The sequence below is a fragment of the Mirounga leonina genome, unplaced genomic scaffold, assembly GCF_011800145.1.
Source record: "Mirounga leonina isolate KUSES-001 unplaced genomic scaffold, KU_Mleo_1.0 Mir_154, whole genome shotgun sequence".
Taxonomy (NCBI): Eukaryota; Metazoa; Chordata; class Mammalia; order Carnivora; family Phocidae; genus Mirounga; species Mirounga leonina.
Genome location: NW_023270389.1, coordinates 64,845,996 through 64,869,879, shown reverse-complemented (window position 1 = coordinate 64,869,879; position 23,884 = coordinate 64,845,996). Strand labels below are relative to the sequence as shown.

At 49.5% G+C, this 23,884-nt stretch overlaps 1 protein-coding gene across 1 annotated transcript in view; it reads left to right on the top strand.

Annotated features, from left to right (window-relative positions):
* Positions 1–23,511, top strand: part of LOC118014590 (kinesin-like protein KIF28P) — a 70,448-nt gene extending 46,937 nt beyond the window's left edge. Inside the window, 15 exon segments of the mRNA XM_035011041.1 lie at positions 1,242–1,317; positions 1,900–2,022; positions 3,127–3,355; positions 4,338–4,392; positions 5,816–5,939; positions 7,083–7,227; positions 12,951–13,069; positions 13,572–13,780; positions 17,564–17,684; positions 17,686–17,699; positions 18,409–18,575; positions 18,825–18,931; positions 19,177–19,324; positions 19,603–19,793; positions 23,359–23,511. Of these exon segments, the coding sequence (XP_034866932.1) occupies positions 1,242–1,317; positions 1,900–2,022; positions 3,127–3,355; positions 4,338–4,392; positions 5,816–5,939; positions 7,083–7,227; positions 12,951–13,069; positions 13,572–13,780; positions 17,564–17,684; positions 17,686–17,699; positions 18,409–18,575; positions 18,825–18,931; positions 19,177–19,324; positions 19,603–19,793; positions 23,359–23,511 (1,981 nt within the window).
* The last annotated feature ends 373 nt before the right edge of the window (positions 23,512–23,884 follow it).

Below are 23,884 nucleotides of genomic sequence, written 5' to 3'. Positions count from 1 at the left end.
TCCTTCTGTCCAATGGGGCTGGGAAGCAAGTCTACACACTTAGCCTGGGGAGGAGGCTGCAGCCCAGACAGGTTCCTGATTTTCAAGGCAGGTATCTGGATCCTGCTTCTCCGGACCCTTTTAAGAAAGTTGAGGGTACGGGGCGAGGGATACTCTAAGGAGGGTAGAAGCCACAGGCTGCCACCCCTCCTCCTTTCCTTTATGTGGCGGACATTGAGAATCTACCACCGAGACCCACCTATCAGGTTCAGATGGGACCTTGGGATTCTGGGCCTCCCCAGCCCTCAGCTGCATCCCATATGGAGGGAGGTGATTTCTCATCAGAGTTGGGGTGAAGAACACAGGCGATCAGTGCCAGACACATGGCAGATGCTCCAAACCATAGTTGTTACTGTGCCACCAAGTAGTGGCCACTCGTCGGGGGCTTCCCTGTGGCCTGGGCTCAGGGAGGGAGCCTTGCATTTCAGGGGCACAGACTAGTGTCCTCCTGCCTCGTGCAGCCTCAAGACCGTGTTACATCATTAGACATTTCTTCCAGCATCTGCACCACAAGCTCAGATCTTTGGGTCAGTTTTGTCTCTCTGCTTACCAGGTGCAAATCTGCTGCCAGCAGATTTCACGTGAGAGACTATGTGATGCAGAGGAAGGAGAAAACAGTAGCCAAAAGTCCCGGGCTCTGAGCCCGGATGTGCCACGGGCTGTGTGACTTAGGGGCCAAGCCTTGGAGATCCTCTCCTCCTCAGTGAAAGGAGTAAGGTGGCCAGAGTTAGTAAATAAAAACACAGGATCCCCAGTTAAGCTCAAATTTCAGATGCAGAGCAAGTCAGTTTGTTAGTGTAAGTATGTCCCATGCAATACACTAGAGGCAGTGAAAAAGTTAACCCCCAGGACCCCCACCAGCCTGGGGCACATGCAGAGCAGTGTGGACAGCTTCCAGGGTTGAGTTAGGACAGTTGCAGCCGCCCTGACTGTGTAGACTCTTCCACTAGTGGAGTCAGCCCAGTCGGCCAAGTGCATTCAGGACCCAGGACATGTCAGGGCCGGGCTGTGGGCCCAGCTGAGCTGCTCATGTTTATTTGAACGGGTGGACATCACTCAAGTTCCTTCTGGCCTTAACGATTCACTGGAACCCAACACAGTGGAACCAGCTGGGCTGAAAGGCTCCTGTTCCGCCAGTTGCCGGCCAGTGCTCTGCAAAGGGGCCCAGGGCCTGAGTGTGTGTTCATGTTTGCACATGGAAGGGCTAAAAAGATCCAGAACAAAGCCGTGGTCAACACCTCGACGCTGATGAGAGAGTCAAAGGCAGAGAACAACAAAGTACTGCTCACACGTGGAAATTCCAGGATGGCAGGTAAACTGAGTCTGGAGTCAGTGCCCGGTCCAGGTCAGGCTGGGAGCAGGATGGAGGGAGGGACCGGCTGCAGCCTCAGCATGAGGCTTGGGGGGTTGGCGAACACCTGCCTGGAATCGCTGGAGCCCTAGCCCAGGCCAGGGCAGCCTCTAGGAATATTTTGGCCCTGGCCTCAGGGAAGCACACTTTATTTTGAGGTAAACGCAGAGTTGCATGCAGTTGTAAGAAATAACGGCCCTGCCCTTCCTGGAGAGTCATTTTCAGTCTCATTTTTATTGCCATTTTTATTCCGAAGTCATGGTTTCTACCGAGACTACACTTTCCTTCCCAGAATTGCATGGCGGCCATCTGTCATTTATTCTACTAATGGTCTCATGCAGTTAAATGATGTTCGACTTTCCAGAAACTTTAGTGGCAGCACCCCAACCTCACCATTAATCCCTGGGGGGGCAGAAGAAGAGCTCACGATGCCCCAGCTGGTTATTAGTTATTCTTCTCCACCCCCTTGACATTGCACACCCGTTGCTGAAAATGCCTCCCCCTTCCAGAGCAGCCAGCCTACCCGCTGGCAGAACCAGGGCCCGGGGCCACAGACTGGTCAGCCGACCTGGGTGCACCAGCTGGAGCAGGCTCGGGAGGAGTGGCATCAGCAGTATCTGGCCATCACCCAGGTGAGCCTCACTGCCTCCACCTGCAGAGGCCAGGCCCCACGGGAAGCTGCGGCCAGGTGGATTATGGGAGTGGCTTCTGTTTTCAGTGAACATGTAGTATGGGAGATGTGACAATGATTTACATTAATGCTATCGGCAGGGACGAGAGGGAAGGAAGCCAAGAAGCTTGATGAGTGAGGTTGAGGGTAGATTCGAGGCTGTTGATAATTACCGTTCAGGGAGAATTTGAGGACTACGACTGTGGGGACATATTGTGCCTACCCTGTCATTCACGGGCAGTATCAGATCCTAAATGGGCTGCGATGTGAATTTCGTATGTGGGTCAGGGAGATGCCCTCTTGGTCCCCCATCCACAGCACACTCCCGCCATGACCTGGCCCCCCAAAGCCACAGGTTCTGCATGAACCCCAAGTCAGGGGCCAGATGTGGAGCACTTTGGGAGTGGTGGCAGAGGTCCAGCCAGGCTTCTGAAAGGCTCGTGAGGCCTGGAAGAGGGGTGAGCCTCAGGCCAGGGGAGCCTAGTGCAGGCAGGGTCTGCAGCACCAGGAGGCCAGGCTGAGTTAGGGCCCAAGGATTCTAGAGGTGTGGACAGTAACAACGGCAAAGCTTCTTACCCTCCTTACTCTTTATCAGAATTCCAAGATTTAAAAGCTTTCCTTGTGCCTGCACCATATAGTCTGGTTCTCATTGACTATTGATCCTCTAGAAGTCCAAGACCAATCTGTACTATACTCAGGGATGAAACATGTTCAGGTGACCAAGAGAGAGTCCTACAGCACGTCCCATTTTGTCATCAATGTCTGATGACCAGTGAGCTCACCAGCAGGACGGGGGAGCATGAGATGTAGGGGAGAAGGCTTAGTGGAGGCCCAGGGAAGGATGAGCCAGGTGAGGCACTAGCCTGGGGCATCGGGACGGCGGGGGACTCGGGGGGGAAGTAGAAGTCAGCATGGAAGGGGTCGATGCAGGGCAGCCAGGAAGGGGGAACAGAGTTGGAGACGGGCTACACTTTGCAACACTCCTGTCCAGATAAACTCAGGCCCCCGATGGCCGACCTGCCAAAGGGGCTCACCCCTGCTCAGTTGAGCCCCCAGCCCCACTCAGTCTTCCTCGTCCGGGTTCGCTTTACTGGGCGATTTGACAGGATGTATAGACAAATGGCTTTGGTGCGAAGTGGATAGGACAGGAATGCTGCTCTCCCCTGAGCATGCAGGTCCTAGGACCTCTCCATGTCTCCTCCAGGAGCAGCAGATGACCGAGACCTTCCCTCACCTTCTCAACGTCAACAAGGACCCACAGCTCACGGGTGTTCTCAAGTACTTCATTCAGGCTGGTACTCACCCCTCTTGATTCACTCTGCACCTGCCCCTGCTTCTTGCTTCACAAGCATGTTTCTGGTTCTTTTGAATCTCTGTTTTTGCGGTAAATATATGTAACATAGAGTTCACCATGCTGACTATTTTTAAGTATACAATTCAGGGACATTAGTGTGTTCACAATGCTATGCAACCATCACCCCGATCCATCTCCAGAACCTTCCTTCTTCCCAAACTGAAACTCTGTCCCGATTCAACAATAACCCCCTGCCCTTGCCAGTTTCAGATCGTAAGTGGGCTGCACTTATGACTGTTCTAGGCAGCCCATATAATTGGAATCATACAATATCTGTCCTTTGTGACTAGCATGTTTCACTGAGCATCATGTCCTCAAGGTTCATTTATGTTGTAGCAGGTGTCAGATCTCCTTCCTTCCTTTTTAAGGCTGGATAATAGTCTAGTATATGTGTATACCACATTTTTTTTTTTATCTATTCAAACTTTGGAAAATGGCATCGGTATTATAGTAACTTCTGGCTTTCTGCACCCTGGCCTTATACACACCCCCGGACAGGAGAGGGTTCATGCGGGATGGAAGTGGGGGGCAGCCCCCCAGGAGGGCCGGCGTGGTGCTCTGGGCCCTGTCTGGGGGTCAGTGACAGGACTGAAACAGACCTTCACAGACCAGGACCTTCCCCGTGGCCAGGCTTCATTGCATCTCCCAAGGCCCAGACGAAACAGTTTCTTCCTCCAGAATTCCCACCAATAAGGTGGAATTTGAAAAAAGTTAGGAATCCCACCAGAACAGCGCAGAACGTAAAACAGTTATCCCTAAGGCAGGGTGGTGTCCAAGGACTTATGACTGAAAATCCTAGCAGCAAAATCCCCTCGCACGATCCTCTTGGAGACCAAATAGCACTGCCCAAACGTGAGACATGATCCCTGTCCAGGTCAAATCCTGACAAACTTTGAAGACCAATTATCCCAATTCTTTTCAAGGTTTGTGTGATGCTGGTCGGGCTGCGTCAAATGCCATCCTTCTTCAAGGTTTAGGGTAAGTCTACACAAACCATCTTTGTCCAGCATGCATGAGCTGTGACCAGTCAGTCAGCCCACGGGAGAATCTCAGTGTTTGTCTGGTTGTCGCCGGGCCAGGCCACAAAGCCTGCTGGACAACCCCGAACAAGAAAGTACCAGACTGTCCTCAGGATCCACTCCAGGGCTTAGGGAAGAAAGCCTTGGAAGGGCTTTCAAGCTCTCACTGGAATCCCTCCTGCTGCACCCACCTTGTCTCCTTGGCTGTGATGTGGGGAGAAAGGGGAAGGCCAGTGGCTAGACACTGTATGAGAATTTAGCACACGGGGACATAAGTAGATGAGGCCAAAGAGTGAAAAGAGAGCCCACCACAAGTGGTTCACGTCTTTCGTGGTCTTAACCACCGAAGCAACAGCATCCTCAGATCTCTGTGCTCAGAGCCCTCCCTCACCAACTGGACTAAGATGAAGCCCAGCCTCTGAGGTGATTCCCCCCTATGAAGGGAGGCCCCCACGAACTCGCAGCTGTCCCGTACCTCTGTGGCCTGCCCACAGATTTCCAGCCAGGAGGCTCAATCAGCTCATACAGAGGCTTGACCGACCCATCCCCCTGGTGTAACTCAGCCCTCCTGAACTAAAGTGCAGGGAGAGGAGGGGAGGGGGCCTGTGCTGACCCTGCCCTACCAGCCTCTAGGTCCCTTCTCCTGACTCGTCCTGGGGACCCCCCTCCTCTCCCTTTCCAGACCACTCCCTGTGGGGACCCTATACAGATCTGTAAATGGCTGAACTCAAGAGGAGCCGAGGTTAAAACCTTTCCCACAGCATCCCTGGGCACCAAGCAAACAGTATGGATGGACATGTGTCTCGATACTCAGAACATTCCATGACAGCCAAGGAGTCGAGGAACATTCTAGAAGAGTTAAGAAGCTGGTCATTCAGGGCACACAGATAATGTCTAGGGGGCAGCCAATTTCTGACACCTCTGACATCGATCCCCCAAATCTTTAGCGTATAAAGTCTGGATTTGTATAATAAGACCCAGAAATGGATCTAAACTTCTCTGTGGTATGGACACTATTATCAGTCATTAGTAGCCGCCTGCCCCGGCATCCCTTTGCAAACATCTTTGCTTTTCATTCCCCCCCGCCCCTCAATCCTGCTGGCCTGTGAGTTCTTGAGGACTCTAGCCATGACCCAGCCTGTCCGGGCTCCTTGTGGCTCTCAGCCCTCAGCCCATGTGGTTCTGTTGGTAAAAGAATTGCTTTGTTGTCCTTCTGCACCTGCTTCTCCACCTGCAGCCCCGGGAGCCGCAGCCCCAGACTGCTTCCTGCCACTCGGCGGCCGCGGGAGGTCTTACTGAAGCAGGAAAAAGGGCAAACAATCAGAACTGTTCGCTAAAGTCATCATTATTGTGGCTCCTTAGACAAACTCTTGTCTTTCTAGAATTTCAGATAAACATGCTTCCTTCACCAATCTGGATGGGAAAGTGACGGTCATGCCACACAGCAAATGCAAAGTTGTCGTTAATGGGGTGCCCATCGTGACCAAGACGAAGCTGCAGCACCTGGTGAACTTTCCTGCCTGGTCACAGAATTCCCTAAGCCCAACCCGAGAGCTAGGATGGGGGTCCTCGACAGGTGCCAACCACCCCGTGTCCTTCTGCTATGGTCACGACAGACACGGTCACAGCCTGGGGTTGGGAGATCTAATATTAACTCGCTGTGTGTTCTTGGGCAAGTCACTTCACTTCTCTGGACTTCATCTACAAAACAGAGAGGTGTGAACTAGAAGTTCACCAAGACCCTTTCCAGCTCTAATGTTTTGTGATAGCTTAGACTTCTTTAAAAACCTGCCACAGGGAGAGACTGTAGCACCTCGAAAAGCCTGGGCTCCCCATCTCCTCCCCAGGCCCCAGCCTGAGTCCCCAGCACCATAGGGCCCAATCCCCTCTTCAACACATTCCCCACACTGTAGCCACAGAGAACCTTCTAGACAAGCTCTTTGGGGTAGACCCCGCCCTCCTGGAAATCCTCAGTGACCACACCTTTTCTCTTCTTCAACCCATTCCCCACACTGTAGCCACAGAGAACCTTCTAGACAAGCTCTTTGGGATAGACCCCGCCCTCCTGGAAATCCTCAGTGACCACACCTGTGTGAGCGGCCCCATCGCTCCGCCTCCTCCAGCCTCACTGCTCCACACGAAGGTCACACTGACCTTCTCTTGATTGTTCAAAACATCCCAGGCTCTGTTCAGCAGCAGTCTTCTCTGCCTTGGTGAAACTTACCACCCCTGATGTCTTAGCTTAAATAGTGCACCTCGGGAGAGGATTGCTCGGATCCCCAGTACATATTAGGCCCCTCGTCCCTTCTGCAGAAGCACACCCTTTCATTCAGGCATCTCTCTCAGGCTATTACACTATTTGTCTATAAAGTCCTAGAGGGGAGGGCCCAGGTCTGTTTGGTCCCCACTGGGATTCCCGAGTCAGAGCTCGATGTGGGATACCAAAGAAAAAATGAAAGCATACACACAAAAGCAAGATGCCAACCTCTTCCTCCCTGTTCATGGGTCTCTTCCCTGTCTGGGGAACTCGTGAAGGTCTTGTGATTGAACACAGTCGGACTGGGCATGGGGCCTTGGCCTCCCCTGGGGCAGGCTGATCCCACACCTCTGGCCTCCATTCTTCCCCTGAGCCACCTGTCTCCTCCCTAGGACCGCATTATCTTGGGATCCAACAGCTCCTACCTCTACATTGGGTTTCCTTCAGAGAGAGGCAATGAAGACTTGAACAGGTTTGACTATGACTTTTTCCAGCTGGAGAGAGCGGCTGCAGAAGGAGTGAGCGTGGACAAGCTCGGTGAGCAGCCCAGGGCCCTGCCTTCCCAGCATATTCCACGTGCTGATCTGAAAGCAACGGCTTTCTCTGTGTGCGCTCCTGCCTTCCTTAAGAAAATCATCTTTTACTGTTTCAAAGGGCAATGTTTGGAAAGTTAAAATAGATTTCCATGTAGATGTAGAAATGAGGGCATGTCAAAGATTTAATTCATTAAACTGTTTCTTTAGGGCACCTGGGTGGCTCAGATGGTTAAGCGTCTGCCTTCAGCTCAGGTTGTGATCCCCGAGTCCTGGGATCGAGTCCCCACATCGGGCTCCTGGCTCGGCGGAGAGCCTGCCTCTCCCCCTGCTCATGCTCTATCTCTGTGTCTCAAATGAATAAATAAAATCTTAAAAAAATAAAAAATAAACAGTTTCTTTAATAAATGGAGTAGAGAAGAGAGTGGTATATCCAGTTGACCCTTGAACAACACGGGTTTGAACTGCATGGGTCCACTTATATGTGGATTTTTTTAAAAAATAAATACAGCATAGTTCTGTAAATGTATTTTCTCTTCCTTAGGATTTTCTTCTCTCTAGTGTACTTTGTTGTAAGAACACAGCATATAATACATAGAACAGACAAAATGTGTATTCATCAATTGCTTCTTGGTGAGTCTTCCAGCCAACAACAGGCTACTAGTAGGTACAATTTGGGGGAGTCAAAAGTTGAATGGATTTTTGACTCTAAGGGGGGTCGGGGCCCCAACCAATAGTTTAGTGAGTGGACACTGGGACATCCCCTTAGGGGATCAGAATCCCTACACAAGGCTCTGCTAGGACATTTAAAGGACAGTCATCCCTTTTGCCTTATTTCCGTGTTCTGGAGGTTCTTCTCCAGAGCCTCCCCTGCACTTCACAGCCGCCATGTGGCTCTCACATACAATTCCCACTGCATCGTGGCCAGTCCACCTGTCCTCAGTGCCTGGACACGTTCCACCCTCCTTCCCCAGAGCCGCTTGCCATGGTGGGGAAGCAGTGTGTGGGCAATGCTCAATTTTGAAGCAATTTCTTGAGACGTACAGAAACGTTTCAAGAGTCATGCATAGGACTCTCATACACACCTGAGTTCCTGTGTCAACATTTCCTATACTTGCTTTATTATATATCTGTAATGTGTGTATATATATGTAAATATGTGTATACATCATCTTTAAATATATATATAATTTTTTCCTAATCATTTGAGAGTAAGTGGGTTGAGAGTAATCATTGAGAGTAATTGAGAGTAATATGGACTTGATGCATATTTAACTAATTGTTCATGTCAACAGTGTCCTTTATAACAACAACAAATTCAAGTCCAACATCCAAATAAGGACCACATTCAGTTGTCACGTCTTTGGTCTCCTTAAACCTGGTAAAGGTCTTTGTCTTTCATGACCTTGATATTTTTAAAGAGTAAAGGCCAGTTGTTTAGCAAAATGTTCCTTAATTTATCTTTTTGGTGGCTGCCCAGTTTCTCCACTGTGAAGTTACTAATTCTTTTTAATTAATATATTTTTTAAGATTTCATTTTTATTTATTTGACAGAGAGACAGCGAGAGAAGTGGGAGAGGGAGAAGCAGGCTTCCCGCTGAGCAGGGAGCCCATTGCGGGGCTCGATCCCAGGACCCTGGGATCATGACCTGAGCTGAAGGCAGATGCTTAATGACTGAGCCACTCAGGCGCCCCTTTAATTAATATTTTATGAGAGACTTAGATATGTAGATACCCTACATCTCATCATACTTTCATCCATTAGTTTTATCATCCTTTGATCATTCTTGGCTTGGATTATGATGATGACTTTTGTCAAATGGTGAATTTCTAGCTGGACCCTTTCTTCTACATTCAGTTGAAAAAATCCACTGTGAAGAAGAAATGGTCTCTATTTGCTTATTCACTTATTTATGTCAATGTGATCTCACAGAATCCAATTTTACACAATGGGTTTTAATCTGTTGCTTTCAGGGGTTTTTTTGATGCACAAACTGTCCTAGATATGGCCTGAGGAGTCCCTTCAAGCTGACTTCCATGTCTTCCTGACATGTCCCCATCATTCCTTGAACACCAGCTTCCTTTATGGCAGAAGAACATATTCTAGGTTCATCTGTGGACTCTCAGTCCCAGCACTGGAGTTAGGCACTTCTCCCAGCATCCTGACTCCTTTTGGTTGAGAATTGCATTTATAAATCAAGATCTGAGGCTGGGTATGCAGACCGCTGTATTGATATAAAGATATGTCTCTATGGACAGAGAGATGTACATCTCCCACACACATATGGAGAGCTTTGTCTATATCCACAAAACCATGAGTTCATATATGATAACTTCCAATTCCAGTTCAATGCCCCAGGAGTTAGTCTAGTTTTCCCTTGGTGCGGAAAACTTTTAATATAATATTTATGTTCCATTTTTCTCCATCTGTCCTCTGGATTCCATCCCCCAGAGCAGAGGGAGAGGGAGAAGCAGATGCCACGATGAGCAGGAAGCCCCACGCGGGACTCGGCCCCAGCACCCCGAGATCATGACCTGAGTCGAAGGCAGACCCTTAACCAAGCCACCCAGGCGCCCCCACCCCAGCACCTTCTCTATCATTTGTCCCTGCAGAGTCCCCTCCCCTGCATCATCAAATGCTCTCTATGGGTCGTTCCCATCACACAAACATGCTCCACTATCTTCCATCAGAAAACTAAACAAACCCCTACCTTGACCCACGCCCCCCTTTAGCTATGCCATATTGCTTTTTATTCCCTTTGATAGAAAACTAGTCAGCTATTCCCACTTTCTCATCTCTCAGGCACGGCCTGGCCTCCTTCAGCCGGCCTCCGTCCCGACCATTCCTAGATGCTGTGCACTCTGTGTTCTAGATCAGTAGACACCTGTCCACGCCCATCTCACTGAGGTCTGGGCAACGTTTTGCACTGTTGAGTACTCTCTCCCGTATGAAATATTTTCCTCTTGGAACAACACGCCCTCTTGGTTTCCTTCCAGGCTGCTGCTCCCACATCCCCTTTCCTGGCTCCCCCTCATCTGAGCCATGTTGAGCTTGGACCTTGGGACTCTTCTCCAGATGGATGCTCCCCCAGGTCCTCATCCAGCCTCAGTGGCGCTCAGCACCATCTTATGGAAACGACCCTCAGCAACCATTTCTTGCTATCTACTTGCGCTCTGCTTGGCATCTTCATCCAGCTGCCTTCCCGATAGTTCCACCTGCACGTCCCACAGACGTCTCAACCACTCACTGCACCCTATTTTCACACCCAAATTTACCACATTGGCCTCCTCCCTTCCCTCACTTCATGATCCAGTCCACCTTTCCTCCATCGGCTTGCCTGCCATTTCTGTGCAAGCCACCTTCTTCTCTTGCCTGTTACTCTCGGGCTGAAAATTATTCATCAACTTCTCAGTATAAGAATAAAATCCAAACTCCTTACCATGGCCTTGAAGGCCCTATATGACCCACCACGGCCTCATCTCACACCACTCTCTCCTTACCTCACTTTGAAACTTCCTGGTCTCCTTGTGCTCCTGCAGTACACACCAAGCCCTGTTCTGCCTCAGGGCCTTTGTACTTGTTGCTTGTTTTCCTTTGCCTCTTCAGCTCATTCTCAGCTTTCAACCCTCAGTTGAAATCTTACCTTTCAGATAGATCTTCCCCTTTCTTGGTCTCATCCAGTTACTCTCTCTTACATAATTCTATTTCCTTCTAACATTTATCACATTTAAAATTTTACTTATTGCTTTACTTGATTATTTTCTATTCATCCATGTGAGAATATCAGCTCTAACTGGGATTTTTTTCTCTTGTTCATCCATTTATTTATATCTTCTTTCATTAAGTATTAGCTGAGCTCCTACTATGTGCTAGATGTGGTTTTAAGTCCTGGGGATCCTTCCCTGCTTTACAGAGCTGACAGGAGTATGTTCACTCCCTAATCTCCAGAGGGCCCTCAGTGAGTATTTGTTGTATGAATGATGAATGAGATAAATTGAATCAGTCCCCACACAGAAGCTTAGTTATGCATGTGTGTGACCAAGGGCCCAAATGCGGGCACCTCCCTGCTCTGTCTGGGAACACAGCCACCCCAGGAGCGTCATGCCCCGGACATCAGGTCCCTCCCAGGCGAGGGCAGACTGGGATGTGAGCTCCCCACTCACCTCCTAGCCCCACCTAGCGGCCTTCTGAGCCTACAGAAGCTGTAACCCAATAACTAGAGAGACTCAGTGTGAGGCTGGACAGATGGTTGGAGAGATGGTGATGGACAGAGTCCAGGCCCTGGACTAGAGAAAATCCAGCCTTGGGTTTCTGAGTCTAAGATGTTCCTTCTGCTCTCAACCTGCCTTCCACCCCCCAGCACTAATCTGGGATTCCTCAGAGTCAAGAGCATCCAAAGCTCTGACACTGCCCTTCCTTGCATCAGGGAGGCTCCGGAGCACCTTCCCTGTCTCCCACACCCAGGCCTGGGTGGCTTTGCTCAGGGCTCTCCTGGGGTCTGGGCGAACTGGCACTCCACGGAAAGCTTTGTGCTGTGCTGGGCCCCTGGGTGGAGGAGCGGCCCATACGTGCCAGGGCCAGCCCTTTCCTGGAGAACACTAGCTTGCCTGAACTTGCCTGAAAACCATGAGTGGAGGGCACTGGGATGCACCCACACGCGTGCAAAACAGTCTCTCCCTTTTCCCTATACCAGTTTTTTCCTCCAAATTTCAGCAAAATAAACGGATGCGAAATTCACCTCCTTACTCCTTTTCTGCTGCAGTTCCTGACCCAAACAAACAAGGCTCTGGAGCACCAAGCCTACATACTCCATTTACTTATGCACACCTTCTTCCCCAGCCCAGGGCTAGTGGCGCAACGAGGTGCAACAAGCGCCAGACCCTTGGTTGAAAGCACTCGGCATCTGTGAAGACTGCGGGTCCTCAACAAGGCAGTAGTGGACAGTTCTGCGGAGCCAGACCTCAGGGCCACAGGGCACGGTGTGGACCCGTGGGCAGGAAATCCCTAGAGTTGAGAGTCCCTGACACAAGGCAGCACCAGCCTGGGTCTGGCAGGGGGACTGGCCGTCCCACCATCTCCAGGACCCCCAGATGCAAACTACCCAAGGGACAGAAGTAAGAACCGGTTACCTGCTGCTCAAGAGGAATCCCCAGACCTTCATGTAGCCAACCATGCTTTATGCTCCCCACCCTCCTCCCAGGACAATCTGCAGCTGCTTTGATCAAGGACCCTGAGACCACAAATGGGAACCAGAGGCAGGGATCCTCCTGTCGTGACACTGCCGAGATTCATGGGTTGAGATGAGTAGCTATTTAAGAGAGAGTCGGGTAGTGGTTTTTCTCCACACTTACTTGGTTTGGGTTTTTTTTTTTTCAAGATTTCATTTATTTGAGAGAGAGAGAGAGAGAGAGAGCACGTGCATGAGTGGGGGGGGGCAGAGGGAGGGGGAGAGGCAGGCTCCCCGCTGAGCAGGGAGCCCCACACGGGACTCGATTCCGGGACTCTAGGATCATGACCTGAGTCGAAGGCAGATGCTTAGCCCACTGAGCCACACAGACACCCCTGGGTTTTTTTTGTTTTGTTTTTTTAATTACATGCTTATAATTTTTAAATGCAGACATTTGATGAACAATCAAATGAATGAGCGAGCATATGAATTCCCTTGTGGCTGACAAGTGTCCCAGAACAGGTGGCCAGTGCTCAGGAGCACTGTGCTGTCTTCCTAGGGGCCGCAGGCCACGGGGAGGGGAACGCAGACCCCAGCGTGCTGGCCGTGTTCCAGGACTATGTCAAACTGATGCCGCTGGTGGCGGAAGCAAATCAGATGCGCGAAGAGCTGGAGAAGGTAAGAGCTAGGAGACGGTACAGCGCCAGGTCCAGGAAAGGCCCCGGGGAACAAGGTCCACGGCCCCTCACGCCACTGCTCCAGCTGTCTCCGTGGTATGGACGGGGACATTGGGGCCTGGAGAGGTCAGGACCCGGGACCCCACCGTGAGCCAGTGACAGAACCCAGGTCAACACCCAGACTCACCAGTCCCAGCCGCTAGCGCCATTCCTTCCACCTCTGGCCACTGAGGCCGCCACGGCCACCAGGGCCCCAGACCCCAGGGCCCCAGACCAATGCTTGCCTGCCAAACCACCCCATCCCAGATTGCCCTCCAGTGGGGTTTCTCTGGGCCCAGCACCCCGAAGCCTTCTAGGCCACAGAGAGGACCTGAGCGGGGGTTGGCCCCCTGGATACAGGATCCCAATCCTCAGGAAACTTGCAAGAGACTTACACGTTTGGGAGTGTCAGAGAAAGGGAAAGACAGGCAGGGTGACTTAGGGTAAAGTGTTTCTCTTGCTAGGGACTCAGAATGGAACTGAAGGTGAAGAATTTAGCGTCGTCAGACTCTAGGGGCTACGACCTACAGAAAGAGGTCATGGTGAAAGTGACCCACCAAAGGACTCACGAGGTGAGGACGCCTCTGGGGACGGGGTTTCTGAGGCACTCTCCCAGGGACAGAGTTCAGTTCACCCCTACAGCCTGTGGAGACCCAGTGAAAGGACACCATGTGTTCTGAGTGTGAGCTGGGACTCTGTGGACAGTGTCTGGGGACAGAAGACCCCTCCTCTGTGTTTCCCTCCTGGGCCTCTCTCCCACACGGCACCAAGTCCTGGGAATGGTCCCGATCACCAGCACTGAATACTTTCTGTTGTTTTTTTTTTCTCTTTTTATTTATTTATTTGAGAGAGAAAGAGCATGAGCAGGAGAGGGTGAAGCAGGCTTCCCGCGGAGCAGGGAGCCCGATACGGGACTCGACCCCAGGACCCTGGGATCATGACCTGAGCCGAAGGCAGACGCTTAACCAACTGAGCCACCCAGGTGCCCTATTTTTAACATGACTTAAAGGCTTGAGTACCAGAAGGGAGCCTGAGAGTTTATCCAACTGATGGTAGTGTCTGTGTGCAAGCAAGACAGAGACAGAGAGATGAGCCCGTCTGGAGCAATGAGAAAATCTGCACTCCTGTTAAGATTGCAGAAAAGGCCGTGGCTGATCCATTCCTATGTTTGCCTTTGCTCACTGGCAGGAGGGTCCCCTTCAGGTACCTAAGACCCCTTGCCTTTCCCTCTGCCCAACAGAAAAGACTGGGGCGCTCTTTGGGTGTCCTTTATGTATTTTTGCCTTTGGAGCATGCCCCGGACCTCTGGCTCCAGCCCAACACACTCTCCTTAGCCCATCTTCTGAGATGAGCCCCGAATTCTCTGGGGGCCTCCGGGTGGGCTGCTCCCTCCCAAATCCACGGCCGGAGTTGGCAAATGTGCCACTGGTGAAGGGGACCATCCGTCACTAGATGATCTGCTCTACCGAGCAACGAGCTGTTCCTTCTCTGGGTTTCACACTTCCGCTCGTTCCCCCAAAGTTGTCGAAATCTTCTGGGTCAAGCCCGCTGTGTAAAATCTTCTTAAAATTGTGAAATGCGACACACAGGGAAAGATAGGGGCCTGTGTGTGTGTTTTCTGCCAGGTGCTGGGGTCACAAGGTCACGGCTCGAGTTTAACGGGCCCCCAGGCTGGGAGGGCCCAGGGAGCAAACCTGAGCCAGGCCAGTCTCCACCCCGAACTTCTGAGACATGTTCCTGTTCTTTTCAGTCTCTTCATCTGACCAGCGCCACAGTGGCCTCCTCTGAATCTCCTGGGGTGAGGAGAGAGGGGAGACATGTTCCATCCCTTCACGTCACTGTAGCAAAGTCCCTCACCGCCGGGGAGGCTCGAGCAACAAAGCTTTATCTCTCACAGCTCTTGAGGCTGGAAGCCCAAAATCGTGGCACGGGCAGATTTGCTATCCAGTGAGGGACGGCTTCATGGGTCAGAGCGGACATCTTCTTGCTGGGTCCTCGCATGATGTTAGGGCCCTGGGAGGGTTCTGGGGCTGCCTTCGTAAGGGCGCTAACTCCATTCATGAGGGCTCCACCCTCATGAGCTGGTCACTTTGCATATGCTCCGCTTCCTCATCCCATCACATCGGGGGTTAGGTTCCAACGTATGGATTTGGGGGGACCTAACATTCAGTCCAGAGCAGCAGGCTTGATGCCGGCTCACCGCACACCCCCAGGGCAGCTCTCGGGGGTCTCGGTCTGAGACACCCACCCTGGGAGTCAACCTGGACTTCTGTGAGGCCTTCGGAGCTGAATCCTCAATGTGTGTGTGATTATGCTTTTGTTTCTTGTGTTTTCTAGAAGGTGCCATGAGGACAGAGAAGCTTTGGTGATCCAGTGTTCCACATGCCTCTCTGGGGCCAGGCATGCCCCCCGAGTTGGGGTTGGCAGTTTCCTACTGTCTTGTCAGACCTTGTTTCAAGGAGATTTTTAGTTTTTAAAAACTGTTTTTCATGTGATTCTGTGTTCCAAGGCTTATTGTTTATTATGGTTTAAGGTGATTTGAAAACACTTTATTCAGCCTCTTCTATTATTAGCAGGAAGGTTACCTGAATCACACAGGCTGCCCTGGCCAGAAATAGAAGGCAAAGCCGTGTTTTTGCACCTTAGGGTTAAGCGTATCCTGGGGGAGAGCACTGGCCGGCTTCTGTAGAAACCACACTGGGCTCCCTTGTAAGGGGCTGGGTGCTAACAGATTTTATGGTGATTTTGTTTCTATTTTTCTTTCTTCTCAGAGGCTAATCTTACTGATCTGTCATCTTCAAGCCTGTCCATTTCACCTTTTAAAAGTACCAGTGACCTTTCCTCGAAAGAAGGTACTCCTTCCCCAGGAGCCCACCTGAAATGTTGGCGGTTGGTCGTTCTGGGAATGCTCTGTGGGTCTGGTTCTGAAGGCTCGAAGAACAGCCTGGTGCAGAGCGGCAATGTGGAGAGACACACTCGGCACGTTTTTGGTGGCTGGTCTTGCAAACGTTCGCCTCAGACTGCGAACCATGAATGCCACTGGGAGGAGACAGGACCCACGGGCTGCTCGTGTGACCATCAGAGTCACATCCCAGACAATTCAGGAGCTGGCCAGGGCCACGGGAGGAGAGGGAGGTTGTCTACACTGGAAAGGCTAGCCGCACTCACTTTTTAGGAGTTCCTGTGCAAAAGCTTCCAGCCAGGGAGTCTGTGCCCAGGGTCACACCTGCTGGTCCCACAGAGCCTCGCTGACCTGTCACAGGGCCCGAAGTCTGCTCTCCGCAAGGAGGGATGCAGCGGACTGATGATCTGGGTTCCCATGATCTTAGCTCCTTAGCCTAAAGGTCTTGAAAAAGCCCACACTCTCTGGAACTTGTGTTGTGCTCTGTCCACATAGCATTTGCCACGGCCACATTCGCAGGGACTCTTGGAGGACAGGGCTGTGCCTCACTGTATTCGAGGCAGACAAGAAAAGAAAAAAGTCTTTTAGTGTCTTTTTTCTTAGGGAAGTAAGGTTGAATCAGGTTCCAATTTGATGAGGCCAAATCATGACTAAATGAGCTTTGCTTTAACTCTGTTGTGTTGCCTCTTACCCTCCTTCTAGGGAGGCTCCTCTGTTCTCTCTTCAGGCTGTAGGCAGTTCAGGCAGTTTACACAAAAGCCCAAGTCTCTTAGCAATCCTAAGCAAAGAGGCAGGCAGGCAGGGGCTCTGGCCTGGGGGCTCAATCCCCTTGGGTACCCACAGCAACCTTTTTGTCTTTCTGAAGAGGTAACAGGCTCAGGAAGGGGGCAAGAGGACTGCAAGGTCCTATGACCCAGGGACCAAGCTGACCATCAACTCACTGTCTTTGTTGGGACTCGACGAAAGTTTCCAGTCACTGGGCCACCTCGGGCTTCTGGGCTACTGGATGGTTGATCTCTCATGGCAAGTTAGTAAGGCAGCATTTTAGTTTCTAGGCTTTGGTCTTTGTGAACTTGATGGGAGTTGATGTGAGAAACACATCACAGTTGATGTGAGAGACACATCACAGTTGATGTGAGAGACACATTGGAAAGCGGTCCAAATTGGTTTGCAAACTTGTAGGCTTGGAGTTGACTCTGGACTGTGAAGATTTCACCAAGGAAAATGGCACCTTGGGGAGGCCGTGTCTGGGCAGCCAGCTGGCTCTCCCTGGGTAGGAGCCCCTCTCCCCCCTGGGAACCTACCTAGGTCTCCACCACTAGCTCAATTATCGCATGAACCGGTTATATTGCTGTCTCCTCCTCAAGAAGATTGTGAGCTCCTTGAATGTCTCTTGAATGAATGAATTCCACAGCTGGTAACATCCCCTGTCTTTTCTTCAGAGAAGTTGGCCATCTCTTGAGGAGTCTCAATGATCCCCTTTGATGACACAATCCTAACTTGCTTCGGTCCCAGCTAACACCTGTGGTCCATGTTCTCTTTCTCTGTTTGCAGAGCATGTGGTGAGGAGGATGTGGTATTTGACCCTTCAGAGTTGCTGGGCAAGGGGATGGATTTCTAGATTGGCCTCATGCAGTGCCTTGGCATCAAGTGGCTCAAGGAAGGCGCAGAGCGGGGGCATTCAGATGGGGTACCAGCCTGCCCCATGGAGCTGTGTGCATACACCACCCCCCTTGTGGGCCCTGGTGGGAGGGAGTCTTTCCTTAAGTTTCAAAAATGAGTGTATCATGAAATTTTCTTAAGTTTCTCTGCTTGCTCAACCCCAACATGAGTATTTCCCCGTCTGTTTAATGGAAGCCCCCCTTCTTCTAGGTTGCTGGACTGTAAGCCATGTGTGCTGAGAAGAGTGAAGCAGAAGAGATTTTAATTATCTGATAGAATACCCAGTAAAGCTGTATTATCTACATGGAATAGTTTGGGGTTTTTTTGAGTTGGAAACAAAAGGACTATATCACAATATGGTGGAAGCACTAGATAGGCTTAATTAGGCTAAAAAGATTTTAAGCGATAAAGGGAAGGTTTAAAGGACAAAAACCAAACCACCACCTCACATGGAAAATTAACACTTTTTGATTATTGAAGTAGAAAGTATTTATCAAAGTGTTTATCCATTTCCTTCCATTTCATTTTCCTTTTTGTTAGACATGTAATACTCTCCATATAGTGATGCTTCTCACAGTAAGTAGCTGAAACGTTGGGGGTAGCACTCGCGAGAAGCAATTACAGGTCACCCTGTATCGACTGACCAATGCAGGCCATTGTTCTTGGGCTCATCTGATCCTTTTCTTTATAAATGTGTCCCTTCTGGTTTTAAATCGTGTTTTCTGTTCTTTTCTCAGGTACAGAATTTATGATCTTTCAAGCACTTTCTATACCAAGCCTGTATGGAAAATTGTGAATCCCCAAATAGAAGAAACTGTCCAATTTACAGCTTTAAATGCATCTCAGGAGTTTCTGAATTATTTACAAACAAATGCTCTCATTGTTGATTTTAAGGGTCTTCAAGGTACCCTGTTTACTTCCTCTTTGGCATGATGCCTTCTTCCATCAGATATCATGTCAGTGTATCTAGGGCTGCCAAGGGAGGGATGGAGGGACGGAGGGGGTCAGGGTCTTAACAGTCAAGAGTCATCTTCTCCTGGGTCCCTAGGCTCTAGTCCATGGGGGATTATATGGTTTAAATCTCTTCATATGACACTGGGGCCAGACAGCAGAGGTTTCTTTCCTTGATGGTGTCCCCCCACCAACATTGCAGAAGGCTGCGCCCAACTGAGCTGCTCTCAACCGGACCCCATGGTCACAAGTGAAGGCCACATCATGGTGGACACCAAGAAAATTTCCACAGTGATGGATACAGGCCAGGTGTGCACATTTATGTGGCAAATAGACATGGCAGATGATGAAATCCCAGGTGATAGCCGCTTAGGGATCATCAGTGTTCCTTCCACTTGACAAGTGTTTTCTTGATTTACTCCTGTGTTTGAGGGGCTTAAACCCTGCTCACCAACCCCCACCCCCATCTAGTTGTCCCCTGGTAATAAAAATTGCCCGTCCCAAAGGGTACACAAAAAATCCAGCAAAAGGCTAAACGGACATGTTTTTTGTAGACCACCTCAAATCAGACATCAGAACTTTATATGAAGTTGCTCAAGTTAGAACAGGAGATGGAACTGCTCAGAAACATTAACAGAGCCTTGAGAGAGGAAAATGTGCTGCTCAAACACTCACTTGAGAAAGCTGGTTCTGCTCAACAAGGTGAGAGGCAACCCAAGTCTTGGTTGTTTACTTTCTAAACTCCTACATCTGAGAGGTGTGTTTGTATTTCTAAGAAATTTACTTTTTAATGAGTTGGCCTAGATCTTGTTTCATTAAAAAATGCAGAATTTTTTTTTCCTTCTGCCGGGTAAGAGTTCTCTGGAGGAGTCTCCATCAGTGTTTGATAAATGCTGCTGGTGGAATGCCACCAAAGTAAATACCCAGACACTTGGAGGAACAGATGATTAAATAAATATTATCTTTTCCCGCTACCTCAGCACAGAAGCCTTCAGAGAGCGGGAAGGTCACTCAGACGCCAGCACAACTCCCCGCAGCCGGAGAGATTCATCACACGTCCGCTCAGCGAGCCAGCTCTGACAGAGAGTTGGCCAAAGCTCTGAAGGTCTTCTACCAAAGCCTGAATGCGGCAAGAGGACAGTTTCTCAGACTGAGACATTATAAACCTCCTGTGAGTAACCAGAATCCTGGGAGCAAAAGCAATCTTTCTCCATTAAATTCAGGCATTTGAGGGAACGGCATTGCTTGAGCTTGGAGAGGGGTGTGTGTGTTTCAGCAAAAGCAGGGTTGGGGGCCTGAACCGTGTGTCCCCTGCTTTCTTGGGCAGCCATCTTTGCTCTTGCTTTTTTATTCCAGTGGGACATCTGGCTGCTTCCAGGTATTGGCATTCATTGACTTTGTGATTAACAGAGTATCCCCGAAATGCAAATTGGGTTTATTGTTATAAACCAAATAAGATACTTTAGGAGAAAAATCATGATTACTTCAAGAGATTCAGAAAAAGCATATGATAAAATTCAGCATCTTACCATGATAAAAACTCTTAGCATATTAAGAATAAAATGTGCATTCCTTAATTTGATGAAGGCCATCTTAAACACAGAGCAAGCATGAGGCTGAATGGCGAATCGCTGAATGCTCTCCCTTTTACATCAGGAAGAAGTCCAAGATGCTAGCAAAATTTACTTGTTTCCCACTGTACCTGAGGCTCTAGCCAGTGCCACAAGGCAAGAAATACAAGGTAGAAAGATTGAAAGGGGGAAAAAAAGTCATAGGAACAATAGCACATATTTATACATTATTTACTAAGTGTTTTACAGTTACTACCTCAATTCTACAACAACTTGATGCAGTAGGAACTAGGATTAGCCTTATTTTACAGTTCAGGGGTCTCAGGCACAAGAAGGGTTAAGTAACTTGTGTAAGGATACATGACTAGTTAAGTAGCAGGCCCAACCTCCAAACCCAGCAAGGGGCACTTCACAGTCTATATTCCTTCCTACTACCCCAGGCTGCCTCTGTTTTTATTCCCAGATGATATGTTTATGTAAATTAAAAATCCAGAAGAATCTAGAAATTAACTAATAGAATTGTAAAGTTGCTGGAAAGAAAATCAGTATTTAAAAATTAACTGCATTTGAATATAACAGCATCAACCAGAACTGCCTTGTATAAGAGATGCCATTTATAATTGTGTCAAATATATAAAGTACTCAGGCCTACAACTAACATAAAACTATGTTTAAAAAGCCCATAAAACTATGGACTTCTATGGAGAGCATTTTAAAACTCGCTTGAGAGATGTTAAGGAAGATCTAAATAAAGGACGAAACATGCCACATCTGCATGGTTGGGAAGATTTGCTCTTGCAAATCTGTCACGTCTCCCTGAGATTCCGTATAATCCCAATCAAATGGAATGGGGTCTGACAAGATGATTCTATAATTTAGATGGAATCGCAAAAGCAAAGAATGGCCAAGACCAAGACCCCAAAACAGCATGGGAAGATTGGCCACCTAACACCAAGGTCTGTTTTAATGCTACTCTACCAGATGGTAACACATCAGCCCCGATACACATAAAGTAACCAAAGGAAAAGGACAGAGGCCCAGAAATAGATTCACTCAGGACTAGAGACTTGATAGGTGACTGATGAGGAGCCGCAGTGGATGTGGTGAGGATGGATTTTTCAACAAACGGTGCTAGAATACATACACAAAAGGAAAAACGAAACTGGAGTCTCACCTAAGACGATACCCAGAAATCACTTTCAGTTGACAACCAAGGACCCAACCACAGAAGGAAAGAGCCTGGACACACCCATGAGCTCACAGTGGGACAGGACAGGAAAGCAGCCGCTGTCAAGAAAAACACTGATGGACGCACCTACATTAAAATGGTAAACTTTGACCCAGATACCCAAATAAAGCCAAAAGAAGTTCGGAAGGGTTATTTACAACACATTTAACATATAGCAAACTAATATCCAAAGTAGGGAACTACACAAATCAAAAAGAGAAACAGCCCAGCGGAAACAAGAATTTAAAAAAAAAGGGATCAAAAAACCGAAACAGGAATTTCACAAAAGAAACAAAAAAACCTATAAATATACGGAAAAGTGCTTAACATCATTAGAAGTTTGGAAAACACTACCTGAAACCACAATGAAACAGTACCATAAACCCAACCATACTGGCAAAATTTAGAAGTCTCAAAATCTCGAGTTGTGGCGATGGTCTGGAAAGAATGGAAATTGGAACAACCACTTAAAACACTTTTTTGTCATTTACCCTATAAAAGTTGAAGCTGCCACCTACCCCAGAAGCCTGCCACTCTCCTCCAGAGTCTGCTGGTCCTGCAGAGGATTCAGCCCCAGTGCCCTGAAGCAGAGGTTCTCAAAGTGTGGTCCCCGGCCAACAGCTCCCAAACCATCGGGGTCTCAGAAATACAAACCCAGGGCCCCTGCCAGCCCTCCTAAGCCACACCCCTGATGTGCAGCCCCGGAGTCTGTGCTTTCACCAGCCCTCCAGGTGACTCTGCCTTAAACTGAAGTTTGAGAACCATCTCGCGAGGCATTCAATGTATGGAATGAATTCATTTCTCTCTTTTGCGTCCAGAATGGTACTCGTTATGCACCATTCTTGAGAGAATTGAGAAAACAGTCACGCAGATCATTTCCTGGTCTGTGGTTCAATGAGGAACCGGCTGAAAAACTCTGCAGACACCCACACCTATGCGCACTGGCTGTTCTTACCACCACCCCCAAAGTAGCCCCAAACTGGAAACGTCCCAATGCACACCCAGCGAAGACAGGTAAAGTACCGCACCCTCCATACCACGGAACTCCATCCTGCTGTGAAAGCAAACATACAACACGGGGAGTCTCAGCCCCGACCATGCTGACCTGCAAGTCACGAAAGGTATCACCCAATAGGATTCCATAAATGATCAAGAAACAGGCAAAATAGACTGTTTAAGGGTGCACTGCGGGTAGCGAGTCAGGCTAGCAGTTGTGCCTGGGGGGAGAGTAGGGGGTGCGACCAGGAGGGGCTTGAGGGGCAGAGCTCTTTCTGGAGTAGGTGAATTCACTCTAACACATTACAGGTACTTGTTTGTGTGTTTATCTCACAATAAAAAGAAAGAAAAGCTTTTAGGTGAAAAGCTAAAAATAAGCCACTGCCTGTTTGTATTATTTCTCATCAAATAGTATTCAGAATATATAAACAAATACCTTTAAGAGAATGAGGTGGTCAGAAAACACATTGGAGAAAATGGCTAAGGTACCTGAGCATCCATTTCATGAGTGATCCAGGAGACAGAAACCAAAAGGCCCCGCGGGGATGGGCTGGGCGCCCGCTGCCCCCTCCCATCTCAGCACTGCCACCCTCCAGCCCGCCCGCACCCCGGCAGCCTCTTCTCGGGCACCTGCTTCCCTGGGCGGGGGGACATAGCAGCCCACCCTCCCCCACCCACGGGAGAATCCCCAGCCCCACAGCGTCCTTGGCAGACCTCAGAACTTCTCCAATATTGGAGGAATGTTGATGATTCCAACCTGAGAAACTTTCATCAGCTCCACATGTCTCCCTATTAGCAGCATCTTCTAGAGGCTGAATGACTCACCACCTCCACCAGCAGCTCTCAGCCGCAGCGCCGGGAGAACTTCCTGGGCACCCCACTCACGCCCGCACACGTTTTCACTCTAATCACGTGAGGCGACTGTCCTTTTTCATTTTCAGGAAGACGATGGATTGCTTCGACCGTTTGTACACCAACAGTCACGGAGGTTAAAGGACTTTGGGGAGCTGCTCGAATCCAGCTTGTGGAGACTGAAAAGCGATGTTGCTCGTATAGTGAAAGAAAAGAGAGCGTGCTCGCTGCATCCTGGATAGTGTGGGCTCGCCGACCGAAAACACCTGAGCTGTGGGAGAAGCTGGCTTGTGCAGCCCCCGAGCTTGATGAACTTGGCTCTCAGCTGAGCTGTGCACTCAACGTACCCAACCCATTTCTCGTACTGTTTCTGTCCTTGAGTTTGATTTCAAAACATGTAAAAATGAATCCACATCCAGGGTGAAGATGAGCTGGGACTGGACTGTCTCGGGCTAAATCCTGTTTAATCGGTCACTTCCCAACTGCAGTTTGAGGGAAGTGCCTTCCCCTCACAACTAAGCCTCTGGTTCCTTATTATAAGGGAATGACAACAGTACTAATTGCAGACGGTTAACGAACATAAAGAAATACAGGGGCGCCTGGGTGGCTCAGTTG